General features: G+C 40.4%; 1 protein-coding gene across 1 annotated transcript in view; it reads left to right on the forward strand.

Moving 5' to 3' along the window:
- The window catches only part of LOC309553572 (venom factor-like), a 159,151-nt gene that overhangs the window by 125,409 nt on the left and 13,763 nt on the right, over positions 1-19,979 (forward strand). Inside the window, exons 28-35 of the mRNA XM_082254844.1 lie at positions 2,053-2,203; positions 8,429-8,592; positions 11,082-11,240; positions 12,825-12,884; positions 13,929-14,019; positions 15,104-15,155; positions 16,603-16,690; positions 19,349-19,438. Of these exons, the coding sequence (XP_082110970.1) occupies positions 2,053-2,203; positions 8,429-8,592; positions 11,082-11,240; positions 12,825-12,884; positions 13,929-14,019; positions 15,104-15,155; positions 16,603-16,690; positions 19,349-19,438 (855 nt within the window). The remainder of the gene's footprint in view (positions 1-2,052; positions 2,204-8,428; positions 8,593-11,081; positions 11,241-12,824; positions 12,885-13,928; positions 14,020-15,103; positions 15,156-16,602; positions 16,691-19,348; positions 19,439-19,979) is intronic.

Genomic DNA, 19,979 nt, shown 5'->3' on the forward strand with positions numbered 1-19,979 from the left:
CCTAAAACCAATATAACAGCTCTGGGACATTATGGCCAGAGCCAGTCAGGCTGTGTGCTCCGATAAGAGTCTGGTATGGATTTTAGGGGGAACCCCACGCCGTTTTTGTTTTTCAAATTTTGGTACGTAGTTCCCCTTAAAATCCTGACGGGCTTGATATGGACTGGGGGAGGGACCCCACGTCATTTTTTCTTTTATTTTTTTATCTGTATTCCTGGGAGCCGACAATACATTACAGCCTCGAGCAAGTTTAAATGACATTTTTCCTTTAGAAATGTCAGTATTGCTGCAGCAGGCTCCATACATCGCACAAATGCGCCACTTTACAGGCACATTAAGGGGGCCCCCCAGGCACGATATTTAAAGGAATTTTTCATTTATATTGTTTCACTTTAAGCATTATTAAAATCACTGCTCCTGTAAAAACGATTGTTTAAAAAAAAGAAAAAAAAAAAAATGTTTGCATTGATTCATGTCCCCCGGGGCAGTATCCAGGTCCCCATACACTTTTTTTGGGCCAATAACTTGCATTTAAGCCTTTAAAATTTGGACTTTTGATTTTTCATGTTCGTATCCCATAGACTTTAATAGAGTTTGCATGTTCGCTAGAACATTTCCCCTGTTCAAGATGTTCTGGTGCAAACCGAACAGGGGGGGTGTTCGGCTCATCACTAGTCATTGCATATATTACCTGAATATATTATCAACATTAAATATTAAGAAAAAATATCAGAAAAACCTTTTTATTACTTTTTTTTTCTTTCATCAGCTTAGTAGATGCCCCATACTTATGCTTATGCGGTAGTGCAATACATGTTTAAACTTTATTGTGCTATTATTACAGGCTTTGGATGTAATTTTGCTGTCAATTTAGAAATGGCCAGCAGAGTAGTGTTAATTTTGATGTCAAATTTCAATCTAGTTTTAGTCGTAGTCTTTTGACTAAAATGTAATTTTAGTTTTATTCGTATTTTCGTATTATGACTAAAATGCCATTTTAGTTTTAGTTGTATTTTAGTCATCTGAATTGTTTTAGTTTTAGTTTAGTCGATGAAAACATTTTAGTCAACTAAATTAACACTGCTGTTCAGGAGCTCAGTGATGCCCTGGTCCAGATCTGGGAGGAAATACCCCAGGACACCATTCATCATCTCATTAGGAGCATGCCCCAACGTTGTCCGGCATGCATACAAGCACGTGGGGGCCATACAAACTACTGAGTACCATTTTGAGTTGCTGCAATGACATTTCAGCCTGCTGCATCATTTTTCACTTAGATTTTTGGGGTGTCTTTGAATTCAGCCCTCTCTAGGGGGATGATTTTAATTTCCATCAAACAATGTGGCATCCTTTAATTCCTAACACATTACCCAGTCCATATCAGTATAGATATCCAGCATGATATTTTTCCCCATTGAGATCTGATGTGTTTTCAAAGTGTTCCTTTCGTTTTTTTTTTTTTTTTTTTGGAGCAGTGTAGATGGCTATACAGGCAGTTGGACTGTTAGAAAGACAGATGGGCAAATATATGGCTATACAGACAACTGGACTCATTGGCAGATGGGCAGGGCAATGAATGGATATGCAGGAAGTTGGACTGATAGATAATTGCAGATTGCTTGGAAGAAAAGATGGATGAATAGGTATATTTATGGACTGATTTGTGGAAGGATTGATAGACAGGTAAAAGAAAGAAAATGGATGACAATATGACGGATGGCTATTATGGCAAACAGATTGCTACAAGGACAGATTGAAATATAGAGACAGATGGATGTAGAATGGATGGATTGATGGAAGCATGGACTTGTAAAACAGAAAATAGATAGAAAGTTAGATGAGTAGACAGACGAATGGATAAGCCAGAAAACTCTTGAATTGAAGGATGGAAAGCAGAATGGACAGGTCTGAAGAAGTTTAGATGGACAAGAAAATAATATACTGTATATCCCATCATATTATCTACAGTACCTTACAATAATAATATTACAGCATTACTTTCTAAGACATTCACTAATAAACCTAATTTCAATCTATTATTTTGTTCTGCAGAACCTACGACCCAGCATTGACAAAGCTATAGACTACATCTTGCAACAGTATCCAAACATTAGAAAACCATATTCCATCGCCATCACTTCTTATGCCCTGGCCAGAGCTGGAAAGCTGGTGAACATCAATAAACTCATGTCTGCATCTACAAGTAAAGTATTAATGCTTACAAGAGAAGATCACAGATTAGGCTAGGCACCCCTATCAGGGGCTATATACAGTCATAAACACCTATACCTTCTTGTATGTTTTTTATTGCTGTCTGAGGCTTTATTGATGATATTTCTCCTAATTTCTTGAACAGGTGACAAAGTTATCACCAAGATAGGAAATGGTGACAAAGGCTGTAATAAATTGAACCACAGAGAATAGCGCACAAATACACAAAAAAAAGTTGCTTTCAAATCTTCCAAGGCTACTTAAAAACACCTGCTCTTATTAAGTATATACAGTCAGGTCCATAAATATTGGGACATCAACACAATTCTAATCTTTTTGGCTCTATACACCACCACAATGGATTTGAAATGAAACAAATAAGATGTGCTTTAACTGCAGATTACAGCTTTAATTTGAGGGTATTTACATCCAAATCAGGTGAACGGTGTAGGAATTACAACAGTTTGTATATGTGCATCCCAAAAAGGGACCAAAAGTAATGGGACAGATTAACAATCGTAAATCAAATTTTCACTTTTTAATACTTGGTTGCAAATCCTTTGCAGTCAATTACAGCCTGAAGTCTGGAACGCATAGACATCACCAGACGCTGGGTTTCATCCCTGGTGATGCTCTGCCAGGCCTCTACTGCAACTGTCTTCAGTTCCTGCTTGTTCTTGGGGCATTTCCGTTCAGTTTTGTCTTCAGCAAGTGAAATGCATGCTCAATCAGATTCAGGTCAGGTGATTGACTTTGCCATTGCATAACATTTCACTACTTTCCCTTAAAAAAACTCTGGTTGCTTTCGCAGTATGCTTTGGGTCATTATCCATCTGCACTGTGAAGAGCCGTCCAATGAGTTCTGAAGCATTTGGCTGAATATGAGCAGATAATATTGCCTGAAACACTTTAGAATTCATCCTGCTTTTTTGTCAGCAGTCACATCATCAATAGATACAAGAGAACCAGTTCCATTGGCAGCCATACATGCCCACACCATGACACTACCACCACCATGCTTCACTGAGGAGGTGGTATGATTTGGATCATGAGCAGTTCCTTTCCTTCTGCATACTCTTCTCTCTTCTCATCACTCTGGTACAAGTTGATCTTGGTCTCATCTTTCCATAGGATGTTGTTCCAGAACTGTGAAGGCTTTTTTAGATGTTGTTTGGCAAACTCTAATCTGGCCTTCCTGTTTTTGAGACTCACCAGTGGTTTACATCTTGTGGTGAACCCTCTGTATTCACTCTGGTGAAGTCTTCTCTTAATTGTTGACTTTGACACGCATACACCTATCTCCTGGAGAGTGTTCTTGATCTGGCCAACTGTTGTGAAGGGTGTTTTCTTCACCAGGGAAAGAATTCTTCGGTCATCCAAAACGGTTGTTTTCCGTGGTCTTCCGGGTCTTTTGGTGTTGCTGAGCTCACCGGTGCATTCTTTCTTTTTAAGGATGTTCCAAACAGTTGATTTTGCCACACCTAAGGTTTTTGCTACCTCTCTGATGGGTTTGTTTTGTTTTTTCAGCCTAATGATGGCTTGCTTCACTGATAGTGACAGCTCTTTGGATCTCATATTGAGAGTTGACAACAACGGATTTCAAATGCACTTGAAATTAACTCTGGACCTATTATCTGCTCCTTGTAAATGGGATCATCAGGGAATAACACACAACTGGCCATGGAACAGCTAAGTAGCCAATTGTCCCATTACTTTTGGTCCCTTAAAAAGTGGGAGGCACATATACAAACTGCTGTAATTCCTACACCTTTCATCTGATTTGGATGTAAATACCCTCAAATTAAAGCTGAAAGTCTGCAGTTAAAGAACATCTTTGTTTCATTTCAAAACGATTGTGGTGGTGTATAGAGTCAAAAGATTAGAATTGTGTTGATGTCCCAATATTCATGGACCTGACTGTATGGGGATTTAGTCACACCATATGGCCATATTGTGCTTAAGCCCACCACTACATCAAAGTACACCATTTTCAGTGGGTCCTACACTATTCATAGAAAAGACAAATCCCACTTCTCAGAACCATAGGGCATACTCACTCCTTACATGGGAGAAGTTTGATAGCTGCAGATTCCTCTGCTAAAACTGCAATATAAAGGGACCCCTCCTATAACTACTCTCTCTATGGTTCAATTTGCATATCAGTCTTTATAGCAGCACCAACCTTAGAAATGTGTGTTTAGGGTGTGCCCCCCAATATCTAAATCTTTCTTGCTTCTGAAGCCCCACTTTGTGTTCAGATTTCTCTCCAGAGGCTACTGACAGGTGGTGAGGAAGCAATGTGACGCCACCTCACCACCTGTTTTAACCCTATTTTTGCCCACAATCGCGCTGCAACTGAGCAGCATTTTTGGCATGTAGTCAGGTGCAGTCTACTTTCTCCACTGCAGATGGTGCTCTTCCGCAGCAGCACTGCAGTTGGAGTCAGGAGGAACATGGCTCCTCTATAGTTTCCTGGGTCACTGGGGAAGCTATCTGTTTGGATGCTGTCACCCAATGTGACTCTAGTAGCCATCTTGGGTTAGACAGAGCCTATTTAGGGCACTGGCTGGCAGGCTTGCACAAATTTGTGTGTGGGTAGAGTAGGGACAGGTACCCCGTCTGTTAGAGACAGAACTAGTGGTAAGGAAAGTGTAAGGTTTGCAGCTTCTCATGCTGCATTCTGCCCCACCTAAAAGGTGCTGTCAGTTTGGCTGAAACCTGTGGCGCTGTCAGTTTGGCTGGAATCGGGTCTACACACTGTGGAACTCGTGAGTGTTTCCGGAATGGGCTGTGTTCCCACCGGGTTTATTGTGAACTGTCTATGCATTACTTCAATTCAAGTTCTTTACATTGCATCTGGACTGTGTGTGTTATTGCTACCACACCATGCTGCACCCCACCTACAGGTGCTTTGCTAGACTGTGTAGTGTTCAGCATGCTTGCTCGCTATATGTCGGGTGAAGTTTTCCATGGACACGAAGCATCACAGCCATGCCATGTAAACACCCCTGTCAGCTGCCTATTGCAGCAAAAGGAGGGGCGGTTGGTGGACTCGGCTGCAGAAATGCGGCTCAACCATGCATTTTTGCATCCAACTGCAGGTCTAAACAAAGCTTAACAGTATAATAAAATAATAATAATAGAAACAATACCACTTGACTCACCTATTAAAATAGACAGCATTGTCTAGTTGACGTGGAGTTTTGTCCTGCTGTCACGGTGACCCTGTAGTCGGCTAGGCACACATAAATATTTATACAAAAAAAAAAAGCCAACATTGGCTTCCAAAGTTAGCAAGCTTGCCGTGTCTCAACAGTTGCCACCTACTGTATATGCACTATATTACCAAATGTATTTGGAAGCCTGCCTTTACACGCAAATTAACTTTAATGGCATCTCAGTCTTAGTGCGTAGGGTTCAATATTGAGTTGGTCCACCCTTTGCAGCTATAACAGCTTCAACTCTTCTGGGAAGGCTGTCTACAAGGTTTAGGAGTGTGTCTATAGGAATGTTTGATCTTTCTTTCACATTCTTTATTTCGCATTTGTGAGGTCAGGCACTGATGTTGCACGAGAAGGCCTGGCTCACAGTCTCAGCTCTAATTCATCCCAAAGGTGTTCTATCGAGTTGAGGTCAGGACTCTGTGCAGACAAGTCAAGTTCCTCCACCCCAAACTCGCTCATCCATGTCTTTATGGACCTTGCTTTGTGAACTGGTGTGCAGTCTTTATATAATATGACAGCTTAAATGCCCAACGAAAACCAAATAAAGGTATAAGCTATCCCAAGCGCTTCAAATGAGGACCACTCACCAATAAATAAATTGGCTATGCAGCTACTTAACTAAAACATATGGAGAAAGATATATAATAGATAGATACTCAGCAATATCCCTATATATATATAGTAGCGCAAACTTGTCAAGAAGCAAGTGCCAAAAAAATACTGTGCCCACTGCACAAAAGTCCGAAATGCAATAGATGTCACATAGGCAGCAGGAAAAAGTTCAGAAATGACTCAAACAGTCCATAATCCTTCACTCTATCTCCTGGGATGATAATGTACGAAGACGTGTTTCTCAAAAGGATCACCACCACCACCGTGCTCCAAGGGGGGAGGAGAATTGCCCACTCACCAGATGCTGTGGCCCAACCCACTTTCGTGTTTGAGCATTCAGGCTTATAATGATGGTCACTGGTCCAGAGTATCCACAACAGGAATCGCACCAGCGCAGTCAAAAAAAGCTCAGCAGCATATGGGGAGGAGAGAACATAATCCCAATAGCGTGATACCGTTTAAAAGGGTTTTATTAAATAAAAATAAAACATAAGGTAACACACTCACATGTCTTGTATGTCATCAAACGCAAAAAAACAGTCACGAATAGGGGAGGGATGCCCTTCGGGAGATGATGTCCAGGCTCCACGCCAGGAAAGTTAGATGTTAACTAATGGACACAGGAAACCGATACCGATATTGGAGAGGCCGTGGCCGCCTGCAGTGCGGTCCTCGGCAACTTGCGATGATGATGCGGCGCTCCTCTGTGACGCGTTTCCACTAAACAGTCTGTTTAGTTAGTTAGCTATTGGGATTATGTTCTCTCCTCCCCATATGCTGCTGAGCTTTTTTTGACTGCGCTGGTGCGATTCCTGTTGTGGATACTCTGGACCAGTGACCATCATTATAAGCCTGAATGCTCAAACACGAAAGTGGGTTGGGCCACAGCATCTGGTGAGTGGGCAATTCTCCTCCCCCCTTGGAGCACGGTGGTGGTGGTGATCCTTTTGAGAAACACGTCTTCGTACATTATCATCCCAGGAGATAGAGTGAAGGATTATGGACTGTTTGAGTCATTTCTGAACTTTTTCCTGCTGCCTATGTGACATCTATTGCATTTCGGACTTTTGTGCAGTGGGCACAGTATTTTTTTGGCACTTGCTTCTTGACAAGTTTGCGCTACTATATATATATAGGGATATTGCTGGTGTGCAGTCTTGTTGGAAGAGGAAGGGGCCATCCCAAACTGTTCCCACAAAGTTCGGAACATGAAATTGTCCAAAATGTCTTGGTATGCTGATGCCTTAAGAGTTTCCTTCACTGGAAAAAAACCCTGAAAAACAACCCCACAACATAATCCACCCCACACCAAATGATTAGAACCAGTGCACAAAGCAAGGTTCATAAAGACATGGATGAGCGAGTTTGGGGTGGAGGAATTTGACTGGCCTACACAGTCCTGACCTCAAATCGATAGAACACCTTTGGGATGAATTAGAGCTGAGACTGTAAGCCAGGCCTTCTCATCTGGGATCAGTGCCTGACCTCACAAATGCACTTCTGGAAGAATGGTCAAACACTCCCATAGACACACTCCTAAACCTTGTGGACAACCTTCCCAGATGAGTTGAAGCTGTTATAGCCACAAAGGGTGGGCCAACTCAATATTGAATCCTAAAACTAAGACTGGAATGCCATTAAAGTTTATGTACGTGTAAAGCCAGGCGTCCCAATACTTTTGGTAATATAGTGTATGACCACCCGGGTGTAATCAATGCACAGTTATCAAATGTTTTTTTTTTTTTTTTTTTTAAACAGCAATATGAGGTGCACTTCATGCATAGTAGTAACTGAAATCAGCATATTTCCAATAGCAGTCCAGTTTTCTACTGGTTGTAAAAATGTTCACATTTCAAGATCACCGGAAAGAGTTAAATTGTACTTGCTTATTATTAATCCATTACATTGGTTCTCACTGAAAACGTAGATTGTGGTATGCATTGAGGATGGTGTGGCACTACTGAATTTACCCCCTACTTGCTTTCTATGAATAAACCATCATTGATACCTGTGCGTTGATTACATCGGGGTGCTCATATTTAGGTGGCAACTATTGAGGCTCGGTACGCTTGCTAATTTTGGAAGCCATCGCTGGCTTTTTTTTCTGTAAAAATATTTGTGTGCCTAGCCGACTACAGGGTTACCATAACACCAGGACGAAAGTCCATGTGAACTAGACAATGCTTTTTATTTTAATTGGTGAGGTGAAGTGTATCATAACCAGAGATGCCAATGGCCACCGACTCTTATGTATGATACCAATAAAGCAATGGGGAGCCCATGAGCAGAAAACAGCCCAGGGGGTCAAGGTACAAGGAAGATAGAGATGCATTTTAGCTTATTCTTGCTCATGCCTAATTACCACAAAATCTCTCTTCTAGATAACGATCACTGGGCGGAACCTGGCTCCCACCACCTATCACTGGAGGCTACATCCTATGCACTCCTCGCTCTTGTCAGGATGGAAGAGTTTGACAAGGCTGCACCAGTAGTCCGATGGCTCACAGAGCAGAGATTCCATGGGGAAGTGTGGGGATCAACACAGGTATGCGCCTCTGGTGGTAATCCCATCTAGCCTAAGGCAGGCCATAGAGGATGGGGTTGCAGGAAAGAAAATCGCTTGATTCCCCCATCAACACAGTTAGTGTTGATGGGGGAATTTCTCCTGCAGAGTTATTGTGTTCTCCTGGTGGGGTGGGGGTCGGGGAGCCATCCCTGCCGGGAGAACACAATGATGATCGCATGCCGGAAATCCAACCTGCTGGTTTTACCCAAGTCGATGTTCTAACCTTAGCCAGTCTCTGCTGAACTAAGTGAGATTCAAACCATTTATAGCCGGCTTAACATTTTTAAAGAAGCATTCATAAAATGTTGCCTTTGTTTGCCTCATTTCTGTATGTTGAAGCTAAAAAGAGAGGACCTTAACAACTGAATTAGGTGTACATGAATTGGAAAGGGAAATTAAAAGGATACAGGTTTAAAACAAGAATTCTTGTGATGTATATAGTCCACCTGGAGGAGATTGCATTTTTCCGACTAAAACTAAAAACTCTTGGGGTTGATACATCTTCACACCATGGATAGACTGGCTAATATTAGAATTCTTACAACATAAGCAGTTATACCAGCGGATATATACCGGTACATAGCAATGTAACTAAGCGTACTGCCTTTATTAAGTATGATGATGGCCATAGTTTTCCAGGCACAAAAAGAGAATGCTATCGGCAATCAAAGTTAGTGGTGATGCCTACTACAGTGATTTCCAGCTTCCACGGGGATCTGCATGGTATGGAATATACATGCAGTACATACTTCTGTAACCAATCAGTGTGTTTTCTGATCATGTGATCACTGTGAAAGCTATGACATGATGCTTATACAAGCTTTATTAGTAGACAAATCTCTCCTGGCTCCAGGCATCAAGCTGCACTATATTACCAAAAAAATTGGGACCCCTGTCTTTACGCACACATGAACTTTAATGGCATCCCAGTCTTAGTCCGTAGAGTTAAATATTGAGTTGGCCCACCCTTTGCAGCTAGAACAGCTTCATCTCTTCTGGGAAGGCTGTCCACAAGGTTTAGGAGTGTGTCTATGGGAATGTTTAACCATTCTTCCAGAAGTGCATTTGTAAGGTCAGGCACTGATTTGGACCAGAAGGCCTGGCTCGCACTCTCCACTCTAATTCCACACAAAGGTGTTCTATTGGGTTGAGGTCAGGACTATGTGCAGGTAGGCAAGTTCCTCCACCCAAACTCCCTCATCCATGTCTTTATAAACCTTGCTTTGTGCACTGGTGCGCAGTCATGTTGGAACAGGAAGGAGTGCCCATGGGAAAAGGCAACCCTGTGTGTACACCTTTCATGAGTACAGAAATAAACACAATTTTTAAAAGAGACAAGTGCAGTGTTTAAAAAAAAAAAAAATAGAGAGCCAAAACCCAGCTGTACCTGACACCTCTTCAGCTCATTGAGCTCTGGAAGAGCAGAGTGGAGAGGGGTGACTGACAGTCACAGTTCTCCACTCCAAAAAGACAGAGAACTGAGTGGTCATGTGATTGCTCAGTTCTCGGGCTTAGAGCCAATGGGGGACAGCTGCAGCATAAAGATGAGTATAGATGTTTGTTTGTTTGTTTGTTTGTTTTAATACCCCAAACTTTTCCATTAAAAACAATGTAAAAATGGGTTCAGTAGACTAATTAGTGGTCATAGAGTTATTGTCAGATTATCTGATGCATGCTGACAATGCAAAATTGGACCAGGGCATCTAGGCTTACATTATTATTATTATACAGGATTATTATAGTGCCAAGAGTTTGCGCAGCACTTTTCAATAAAGCAACAATACATTTCAATACAAGAGGGTTCGGAGAACCTAACCCTACATGACCTCTGGTTTCTTTTTTACTCCATTTTTTATGCCTTTACCAATAGCTGTCTCAAAAAGTTTAAAGTGAATCTAAACTTAAAAACAAAAAAATTTATATAATGCAGGTATTATATATGATGGCTGCATTCATTTCTTTTTCTGTCTTTTTTACCTTAATTTCACCCAATGATCCTCCCAGTAGCATACTTCCTGTTGTAGGGTGACAACGCTCACTGTGCTGTATTTATGGGGGAACAGCATTCTCAGTTTAGGACAGAAAGCATGTTAGGATGACAGAACATATCCTCCTCCCCTTATCCCCCATAAAAAAAAGGGGTTAGCGTTCTACAGTGTACAGAGATGAACGGGCAAGGCTGGTGACACCGACTGAGGTAATACTACAGGGAACAAATTAGTTGCTCATTGGGTTACTGTCAGGATCAATACTTATTGAACAGTCAAAAAGGGAGCAAACAGGAGAAGTTCATTCTTAGGGTTTACATACTCTTTATTTTTATAGGCTTTTGAGGAACATTGGGCTGTTTATTGAAAAATTGGAAAACTGGAAATTTTAGAGACAACACAATATACTGATACCAGCAGCCCATTGACCCATGAATTGCTAATTGTTTTGTGCAATGACTTTTTATGTTTCCATTGTAGAGTACAATCATGATTTTCCAGGCCATCGCTCAATACTACCAGGATGCTCCAGCACGCAAAGAACTGGAAATGGATGTCTTCTTCAAACTTCCTGGTAGATCATCAGGCACAAAAATCCGTCTGAACAACAGGAATGCTCTAAATGCCCGCTCAGATCAGGTGAGTGCTGAATATTGGGTAGTGCTGGCCCAGACAGGTAATAGGAATTACATTGACAGTGTATTCACAGTGGAGAAGGAAAGTTAAGATTGCTGAGCAGTAATAGAATGTTGTTATACAGTAATAAGAAAACAGTCCCAAGTGCTCCCACGTTGGTAGGTAATATAAGATAATACCTTATGAGAGTCCATGAACTACTTGCCACCCATAGGACGTCCATGCAGTGGTTATAACGAGGTCAAGCCTGCACCTACAAGCATCATACCGGTATGAAAACTTTCAGCCAGCAATTCCCTTTCTAGCAGGTGTTATTTGAGTGGCTATATAGCCACTTGATCACTTCGGCAGGTGGTGGGGGTCCCAACCCCTTCCTGCCGCTGACACCGTCATCACCTCTCCCAGGCTCTACCATCTGATCGTAAAGCCCAGGAGCAATGCCACCAGCTGCAATGGCTGCATGGAACAGAGATAGAGGAACTGACATTGTTGTCACCTTTGGTTCCGCCTCTTTGTTTACTTAACGGCCAAGAAAACAGCCGATCAGACCGGCTGCATGGGAGGCCAGTGGGGAGATTTGGGGTCTAACCAAAGTTTTCAACACCTGTTACCGAAACACACACTAACATGTATCAGATGTGCTTTGCCTTGCATGGTGAATGGTGTCCCAACCCACATAGAATTATATACTCTATATTTGTATACAGGGCTGCTTTTAGAAACCATGGGCCCCATACAGACAACCTAACAGGTGTAGAAAATCTAACACGGGGCCCCATACAGCTAGTGCTTCAGTTATGAATGAAGAGATACTGATCACTCTTTGTGTTCATTCAGGAAAGGAAGGGGCTGGTAAATATGATATATTTACCTAACCCTTCCCTCACTCCCAATCTTGAAGGATCCTATTGTGAGCTTGTAGCTGCCAGTGGGAAGAAAAGGAGGGAAGCCAGAAGCACTGTGGGGGCAGGGGACACAGGGGTGCCTGGGCAGCAGGGGTAAACATAGGGTGCATAGGGTGGGTGATCGGTGTGGCGGGGGGCAATTACTAGAACCAATCCCTTGCATGGCTCTCTCTGCAGCGGCTGAGCCAACGAGAGAGAGAGAGGATAAGAAGAAGCCAGCTTTCAGCTGCTGCCAGGAGCCATACAGGGTATCTGTTCCAGTAATTGCCTCCCTGCCATACCAATGCCAGCCCACATCCGATTCACCCTGCTGGTGGACTGGTGGTACCCCAATATCTATGGTCCTATGTGTGTATGTGTATATATATATATATACACATACATATATATATATATATATATATATATATATATATATATGTGTGTATATATATATATATATATATATATATATATATATATATATATATATATATATATTTATATATATATATATACATATACATATATATATATATATATATATATATATATATATATACATATATAGATGTAGATATATAGCACACCACAATGTAGAAATGTAGATGCATGAATATAACAAGTTTTGGTTAAAAGTAGCAAGCTTTGTAGACATGTTTCTCTGCATTCTTCTAATTGACGGAAATGTATCTTGTTACAGACTCAGATGGGTGGAAACTTTGTGGTCACTGCATCAGGAAAAGGACAAGGGTCATTGTCGGTAAGTGGTCAATAACTTGAGTAACATTTAGTGGGTTCATAATCACAAAACATATTTTCCTGTATGCAGTTAATCCATGTAAAGATAAAACTTAAAGGCGTAAAAACAAAGCAAACAGAAATGTTATACATTACAGCCTACCAATTCTTAAAGCAGAACTGTAGGCAAAACTTTTTCCCCATTTTGGATAGAGTAGAAGAGGGTTATAACCCCTGTAAGGTTTATTTTTGCCATTGTTGTCCCATTGGGGAGATTTACCTTCACTTCCTGTCCCATAGCCAAACAGGAAGTGAGAGGAAATCCTTGCTAATGAAGGGAATCTCTTGGAGATCCCCAGATAACCAGATTGAAAGATTCCCCATTGGAAGATTTCCCCTCTTTCTGGGGATAACCCAAAAATAAAGGTAAACAGGACAAATAGAGAGTGAGAATCTCCCTAATGGGGACACAGACAGTAATAGAAACCTGACAAGGGTTCTAATTTCTCTCTGCTATTCAAAACGAAAAAAAAAAAAATGTTTTGCCTTTAGTTATATTAGTAGCCACATTAATTTATTTTTTAAGGCTTTTTTCCTACTGAAAAAAACGAATGGTGTAAGTGTTCAAAATTGTTAGTTGGAGCCATGCTTTAATTTGTTAGTTACGTATGTAACCACTTCGGCTCTCACACCTGTTCACCCCTTATGGACCAGAACAATTTTCAAATCTCTGCTATAAGCCTGTTTATATTTGATCTGTAAATGAATAAACAGAAGGTTACAATGTTTCATTCTCGGCTGAGCAATGTTGTTGATAAACATTGCCAGACTCCTTTCTCTATGTACTTTTCAATACAGCTGTGATTAATCAGAGCTGAATCGTATTGTACTGGTCTGGGGCAGGAGAAATCCCGGCAGCAGAGCAGAAGAAGTGGAGGTACTAGACATGCCCTGTGTACAATGATGACATTTTTTTGGGCACACCCAGAGTCTGCAACTAGGTAATACCCCATTATAATATGCCATACAATGAGATAATTGTTATTTATATCCCTTTTCTGAACAGGCATTTTCTGTGTATTACGCTATTGAAACGGAGAAAGAGAAACAATGTAAGAATTTTGATCTGTCTTTGACGGTCCAAGACGAACCTTTAGGTATGTATTTATCTTAAAGGGACAATAAAACATAATTTTTAATGACCAGTTAAGATTCTAATATGTATCTAGTAGTATTTGTTGCTGTAACTCACATTCTTTGTGTATCATATTAACATTTATGTCAAGCAAAAAAATCTCTTCTCTAGTTTTTTATAAAGTAGGGAAGGAATAGAACTCCTTTTGGGTTTTTACTTCTATGTGAGACTACGTTAGAGAGATTTACCCTCACTTCCTGTCCAGCTGACAGACAGAAAGTGAAAGAAAATTTTCCAGAGGGACACAAATTTAAATATATATCTGACATGAGTTCTAAGCCTTTCTCTACTGTACAAAAGTCAAGAATCGGGAGATGGATCGACTTGTGTACAATTAGCCTGCCCATAGATGTATCAAATCTCAACTGGTCCCTGTTGAACTTGTTGACATTTGATCCATCTTTGGCCAGCTTAATTATTGTTAGTAGTCTGCAATTCTTTTACAGAAATGTACAGTATAACTGGATAGTATATTCCATATCGCATAGCATAGAATAGCATTAGGATGAATGTAGCACCCTCCTAGGATGGTATTTACATTTCATTTTTGTCTCTTTCTGTAATCAAGGATCATTTGTCCTGGTCTGTTTAGAGTTTGACAGGATGGGAGTTTTATTGCTTCCCCCGTGCCTCTGGGAGATGCTTTCAAAGCATAGGGAGGGAGATGCAAATGGCCAGACTGAATATTTATCGTGCCAATCCCTGGAGAGGAGTATCCAGTAGGGGGTGGAAAAGTGATAAATAGTCTAAATCACCTGGAAAGTTGGGTTCTTTCTTCCCCAGAATGGTTCCAAAGCCTGAGGAGCTTCTGCCCTTAGGCAGCCCATGAACTGGTGGAATGCTAGTTACCTATGTGTTACTCTGCAATTTCTGAAACATTGACTTGGAAAAAGAAAAGTCCTTCATTGTGTACTTGGATCAGTCATTTAGCAGTTTTCCAAAGAAAAGGTCAGCAATAGCAGCCAGGTTATCCTGATGTGGCAGGTTTACGTTAACTCAGTTCATTTATTTTTTAACAAGGGTTATTTTTTATCTTTCCTGTACAGCTAAGGGACCAGAGGGCACCCTTTCTACTGTCTCACTCACCATTTGCACCAGGTAAGTCACGTATTAAACAGATATACAAGGATAAAAGAAAATCAGTCCTAACATCTCTTTAATCTGATTGCTTAATTTGGGCATGGCAGAGACAGGGCTATGCTTGCTTTGTCAAAACTGCCCCTGATGACTAATCTGGTGATTAGTGGGGGGAATATTGAAAAAGCAGCAGGAGAGGTGTGGGGAGCACATATACACAAAGTAAATGAAGAAGCAGCAGGGAGATCCTTGCACTGCAGGTCCTAAGGGGCAGCTTTCTCTCCAGCAAGAAGCACAGCAAGCCGCACAATAGAGACATCTCCAAGTCTTAGATGATATCACACTGCAGATATACAGCTATGAACCTTTAGACACAGGACTACGTAGGCACATCCACATACCAGGATGTACAACACTGCACACTCACATACTAGAATGGAGGTGACAACTGGAGAACAAAGGATCAACAGGTAATAAATCTAAGTTATGGGAAAGATTTAAAAAAAAAAATATATATATATATATATATATATATATATATATATATATATATATAAAGAATTCCAAAAATGTAGGGTTTTTAAGGTGCCATTAGAAGCAAACCAAAAACAGTTGGTAAAAGCATTCCATTTTTATTGTGTAAATGCTAAAAAAATCTTTAAAAGAGAAATTTGAACGTAACAATATCGCAAACAATCCAGTCATTCCTCGACATGTTTCGCGATACGTACATAGCTTCTTCAGGAGCTTAGTCTGGGTATTGCTCATGTAAGATTTGTTAGGTCCACAGAAGGAACATAACATCCCATTTAACCAGTATATGTATATATATATATATATTTATATGCTATATATGTGTATATATATATATATATATATATATATATATATATATATATATATATATACACACATATATATATGTGTGTATATATATATATATATATACCAAAAATTTCCCCAAAAAACTGAACCAAGTGAAGGACACTTAGGATTTGTCTAGAAAGTGCTTATGGATGGATATCAGTATACCATAATGGGCAGTAGAACCCAAAGTTTCAAAAACCTATAAACACCTATATTGTAGCAAAGCCACAGATCATGTAGAACATTAAGGCTTAAAGAAGGCTTATACAGAAAATAGAAATACAAATAAACACATTCCCTCATCATTGATAGCAGAGCATCTAATGATCTCAGCACACCTAAAGTGTCCGCTCTCTTAACTGGTCCCCCTAAGGTAACTGCAGGGCTCATGTGTATGTATGTATATATATATATATATATATATATATATATATATATATATATATATATATATATATATATATATATATATATATATATATATATATATATGTATATATATATATATAACACAGTATATATGTGTATTTTTTATTTTATTTATAGTTCAACATTAAGAAAAGTACATACTTTCACTCAAGTCATTGTTGTTTCTTTGCAGATACCTGAAGTCTCAGGACTCTGGCATGTCCATTATGCAAATATCAATGATGACTGGCTTTGCTGCAGATACTGATGACCTGAATAAGGTAAGCTCTCAGACCTAAAAGCCAATTTTACAAATATCAGTACCACTCTGAAGGTTTATGGTCTTGTTTTTTTACTGCTATGCCGTAATTTAGAGGTGAGTAGAATGGATCAAAGTGGAGAACCCCTGTGCCCTCGATCTTTACAACCAAGTGGTGCAGTAATAGGGCTCACAGTGGTCCCGACAGTGATTAGCCAAGCAGATGAGGGAGGCCTTATACTTCACCCCTTGATCCTATGCCGAGGGATGTCTCATACACGTGTATTGTAAATATGAAAGTATAAACCCTCCGTAGGCAAAAATAGGGCACCATCCCCCAATTGACAATAATTTATATAAGAAAAAACTTCCAATCCATACATAGTAGAACCGGAATCTGGGGATTTGTGCCACAAAACCCATACTTAATAAAATAGAATACAACTGTATGTGTATATTAAAATACAAGACAATTAAAAGGCTATATCCTGAGGAATCACAAAGTCAGTTATAGAATACATTATTCATAAGTCATAGTGGATCGACACATTTCACATACAGTGCATTCACTTTTTCCACATTTTGTTATGTTACAGCTTTATTCCAAAATGGATTCCATTCATTATTTTCCTCAAAATTCTACAAACAATACCCCATAATGACAATGTGAAAGAAGTTTGGTTGAAATTTTTGCAAATTTATTAAAAATAAAAAATGAAAAAATTACATAAGTATTCATAGCCTTTGCCATGACACTCAAAATTGAGCTCAGGTGCATCCTGTTTCCACTGATCATCCTTGAGATGTTGAGATGTTTCTACAACTAGATTGGATTCCACCAGTGGTAAATTCAGTTGATTTGACCTGATTTGGAAAGGAACACACCTGTCTGTATAAAATGTCCCACAGTTAACAGTGCATGTCAGAGCACAAACCAAGCCAAGTCCGTAGACCACCGAGACAGGATTGTATCGAGGCACAGATCTGGGGAAGGGTACAGAAAAATGTCTGCAGCATTGAAGATCCCAATGAGCACAGTGGCTTCCATCATCCGTTAATGGAAGAAGTTTGGAACCACCAGGACTCTTCCTAGAGCAGGCCCCCTGGCCAAACTGAGTGATCATGGGAGAAGGGTCTTAGTCAAGGAGGTGACCAAGAACCCTGTGGTCACTCTGACAGCGTTTCTCTGTGGAGAGAGGAGAACCTTTCAGGAGAACCTTCCAGAAGAACAACCATCTCTGTAGCACTCCAATAAACAGGCCTGTATGGTAGAGTGGCCAGATGGAAGCCACTCTCCAGTAAAAGGTACATAACAGCCTGCCTGGAGTTTGCCAAAAGGCACCTGAAGGACTCTCAGACCATGAGAAACATAATTCTCTGGTCTGATGAAACAAAGATTGAACTCTTTGGCCTGAATGGCAAACATCATGTCTGGAGGCAGCCAGGCACTGCTCATCCCCTGGGCCAGGGCCGTCTTTAACACAGGGCAAAAGGGGCAGTCGCCCTGGAGCAGTCATTGTTCTGGGGCCAAAGGTAGCTTCCCCTCGAGCCTGCACTGCCCGCAAATAGTTGATGAGTGGATTCGGGAGGGCTCATTAAAATGTTTGCCCAGGGTCCAATCAATATTAAAGACAGCTCTGACCTGGTCAATACCATCCCTACAGTGAGCATGGTGGTGTCAGCATTATGCTGTGGGGATGTTTTTCAGTGGCAGTATCTAGGAGACTACTCATGATCGAGGGAAAGATTAATGCAGCAATGTGCAGAGACATCCTTGATGAAAACCTGCTCCAAAGCGCTCTGGAGCACAGACTGGGGCGAAGGTTCATCTTCCAACAGGACAACGACCCTAAGCACACAGCCAAGATAACAAAGTGGCTACGGGACAACTCTGTCAATGTCCTTGAAGTAGCCCAGCCAGAGCCCAGACTTAAACACAATTGAACATCTCTGTAGAGATCTAAAAATGGCTGTGCACCAACGCTCCCCATACAACCCAATGTAGCTTGAGAGGACCTGCAAAAAAAAGAGAAAAACTACCAAAACATAGGTGTGCAAAGCTTGCAGCATCATACTCAAAAAGACTGGAGGCTGTAATTGGTGCCAAAGGTGCTTCAACAAAGTATTGAGCAAAGGCTGTGAATAATTTTGTACATGTAATTTTTTTTTGTTTTTTATTTTTCATATATTTGCAAAGATTTCAAACACATTTCTTTCACGTAGTCATTTTGGGGTATTGTTTGTAGAATTTTTGAGGACAATAATGAATGTAATCCATTTTGGAATAAGGCTGTAACATAGCAAAATGTGCAAAAAGTGAAGTGCTGTGAATACTTTACGATTCGAATGCACTGTACAGGTTGCTTCCTCAGGATCCACTTGCTTGTATTGTCTTAGGATATGGTAAGCATCCTAAATGCCATATGAGGTAGACAACTATCCTGAGAGTCTACAGGAGCCAGGCATTGCACCCGCGATCTGCTAATTGTGGATGCAATGCTCTACAGGCTCCTTAGAAGAAAAAAAAATGCACATTTTTCTTTACCTGCAAACAAAAAGTGCATTTATTTATTTATTTTTTCAAAAGGTGAACTTATCCTTTCAGTTTGCATATTTCTACCTATTGATTGTCATAATAAAATGATTATTAATTGACTCTAATTCTTCTGATTTCTTGCAGCTTAAAAAAGGAGTGGACAGATACATCTCGAACTTTGAAATCAACAAGGGATCCTTTGACAAGAGCACTCTTGTCCTTTACATTGACAGGGTAAGAGTCTATTTATGAGAATATACTCTAAAATAGACCATTGTGACAATTATAGGTTTTATTCTGATGTTTGGCATCAATTTAGCAATGTTAGTAAATCTAAAACTTTGTTTGCTTGCTGTCGTGGGCAACGACATGGCAAAAGAGGTTTAACGTGGAGAAGTGTAAGGTTTTGCACTTGGGGACTGGAAACATAAAAACACAATACACGTTAGGAGGGGAACCCTTAGGGGAATCAAAAATGGAGAAAGATCTGGGAGTCTTGGTTGATGATAGATTAGGCAACAGCATGCAATGTCAAGCGGCAGCTGCCAAAGCCAGCAGAATATTAGCATGCATAAAGAAAGGGATGTATTCCAGAGATAAGACTATAATCCTTCCACTTTATAAAACCCTGGTCCGACCACATCTGGAGTATTCTGTCCAGTTCTGGTTGCCAGTCCTCAGGAAGGATGTGTTGGAGCTGGAGAGAGTCCAGAGAAGGGCAACTAAACTGATTAGGGGATTGGAGGACCTTAATTATGAAGAGGATCTGCAATCG

Source organism: Pelophylax lessonae, assembly GCF_965119305.1.
Source record: "Pelophylax lessonae genome assembly, chromosome: 4".
NCBI classification, from domain to species: Eukaryota; Metazoa; Chordata; class Amphibia; order Anura; family Ranidae; genus Pelophylax; species Pelophylax lessonae.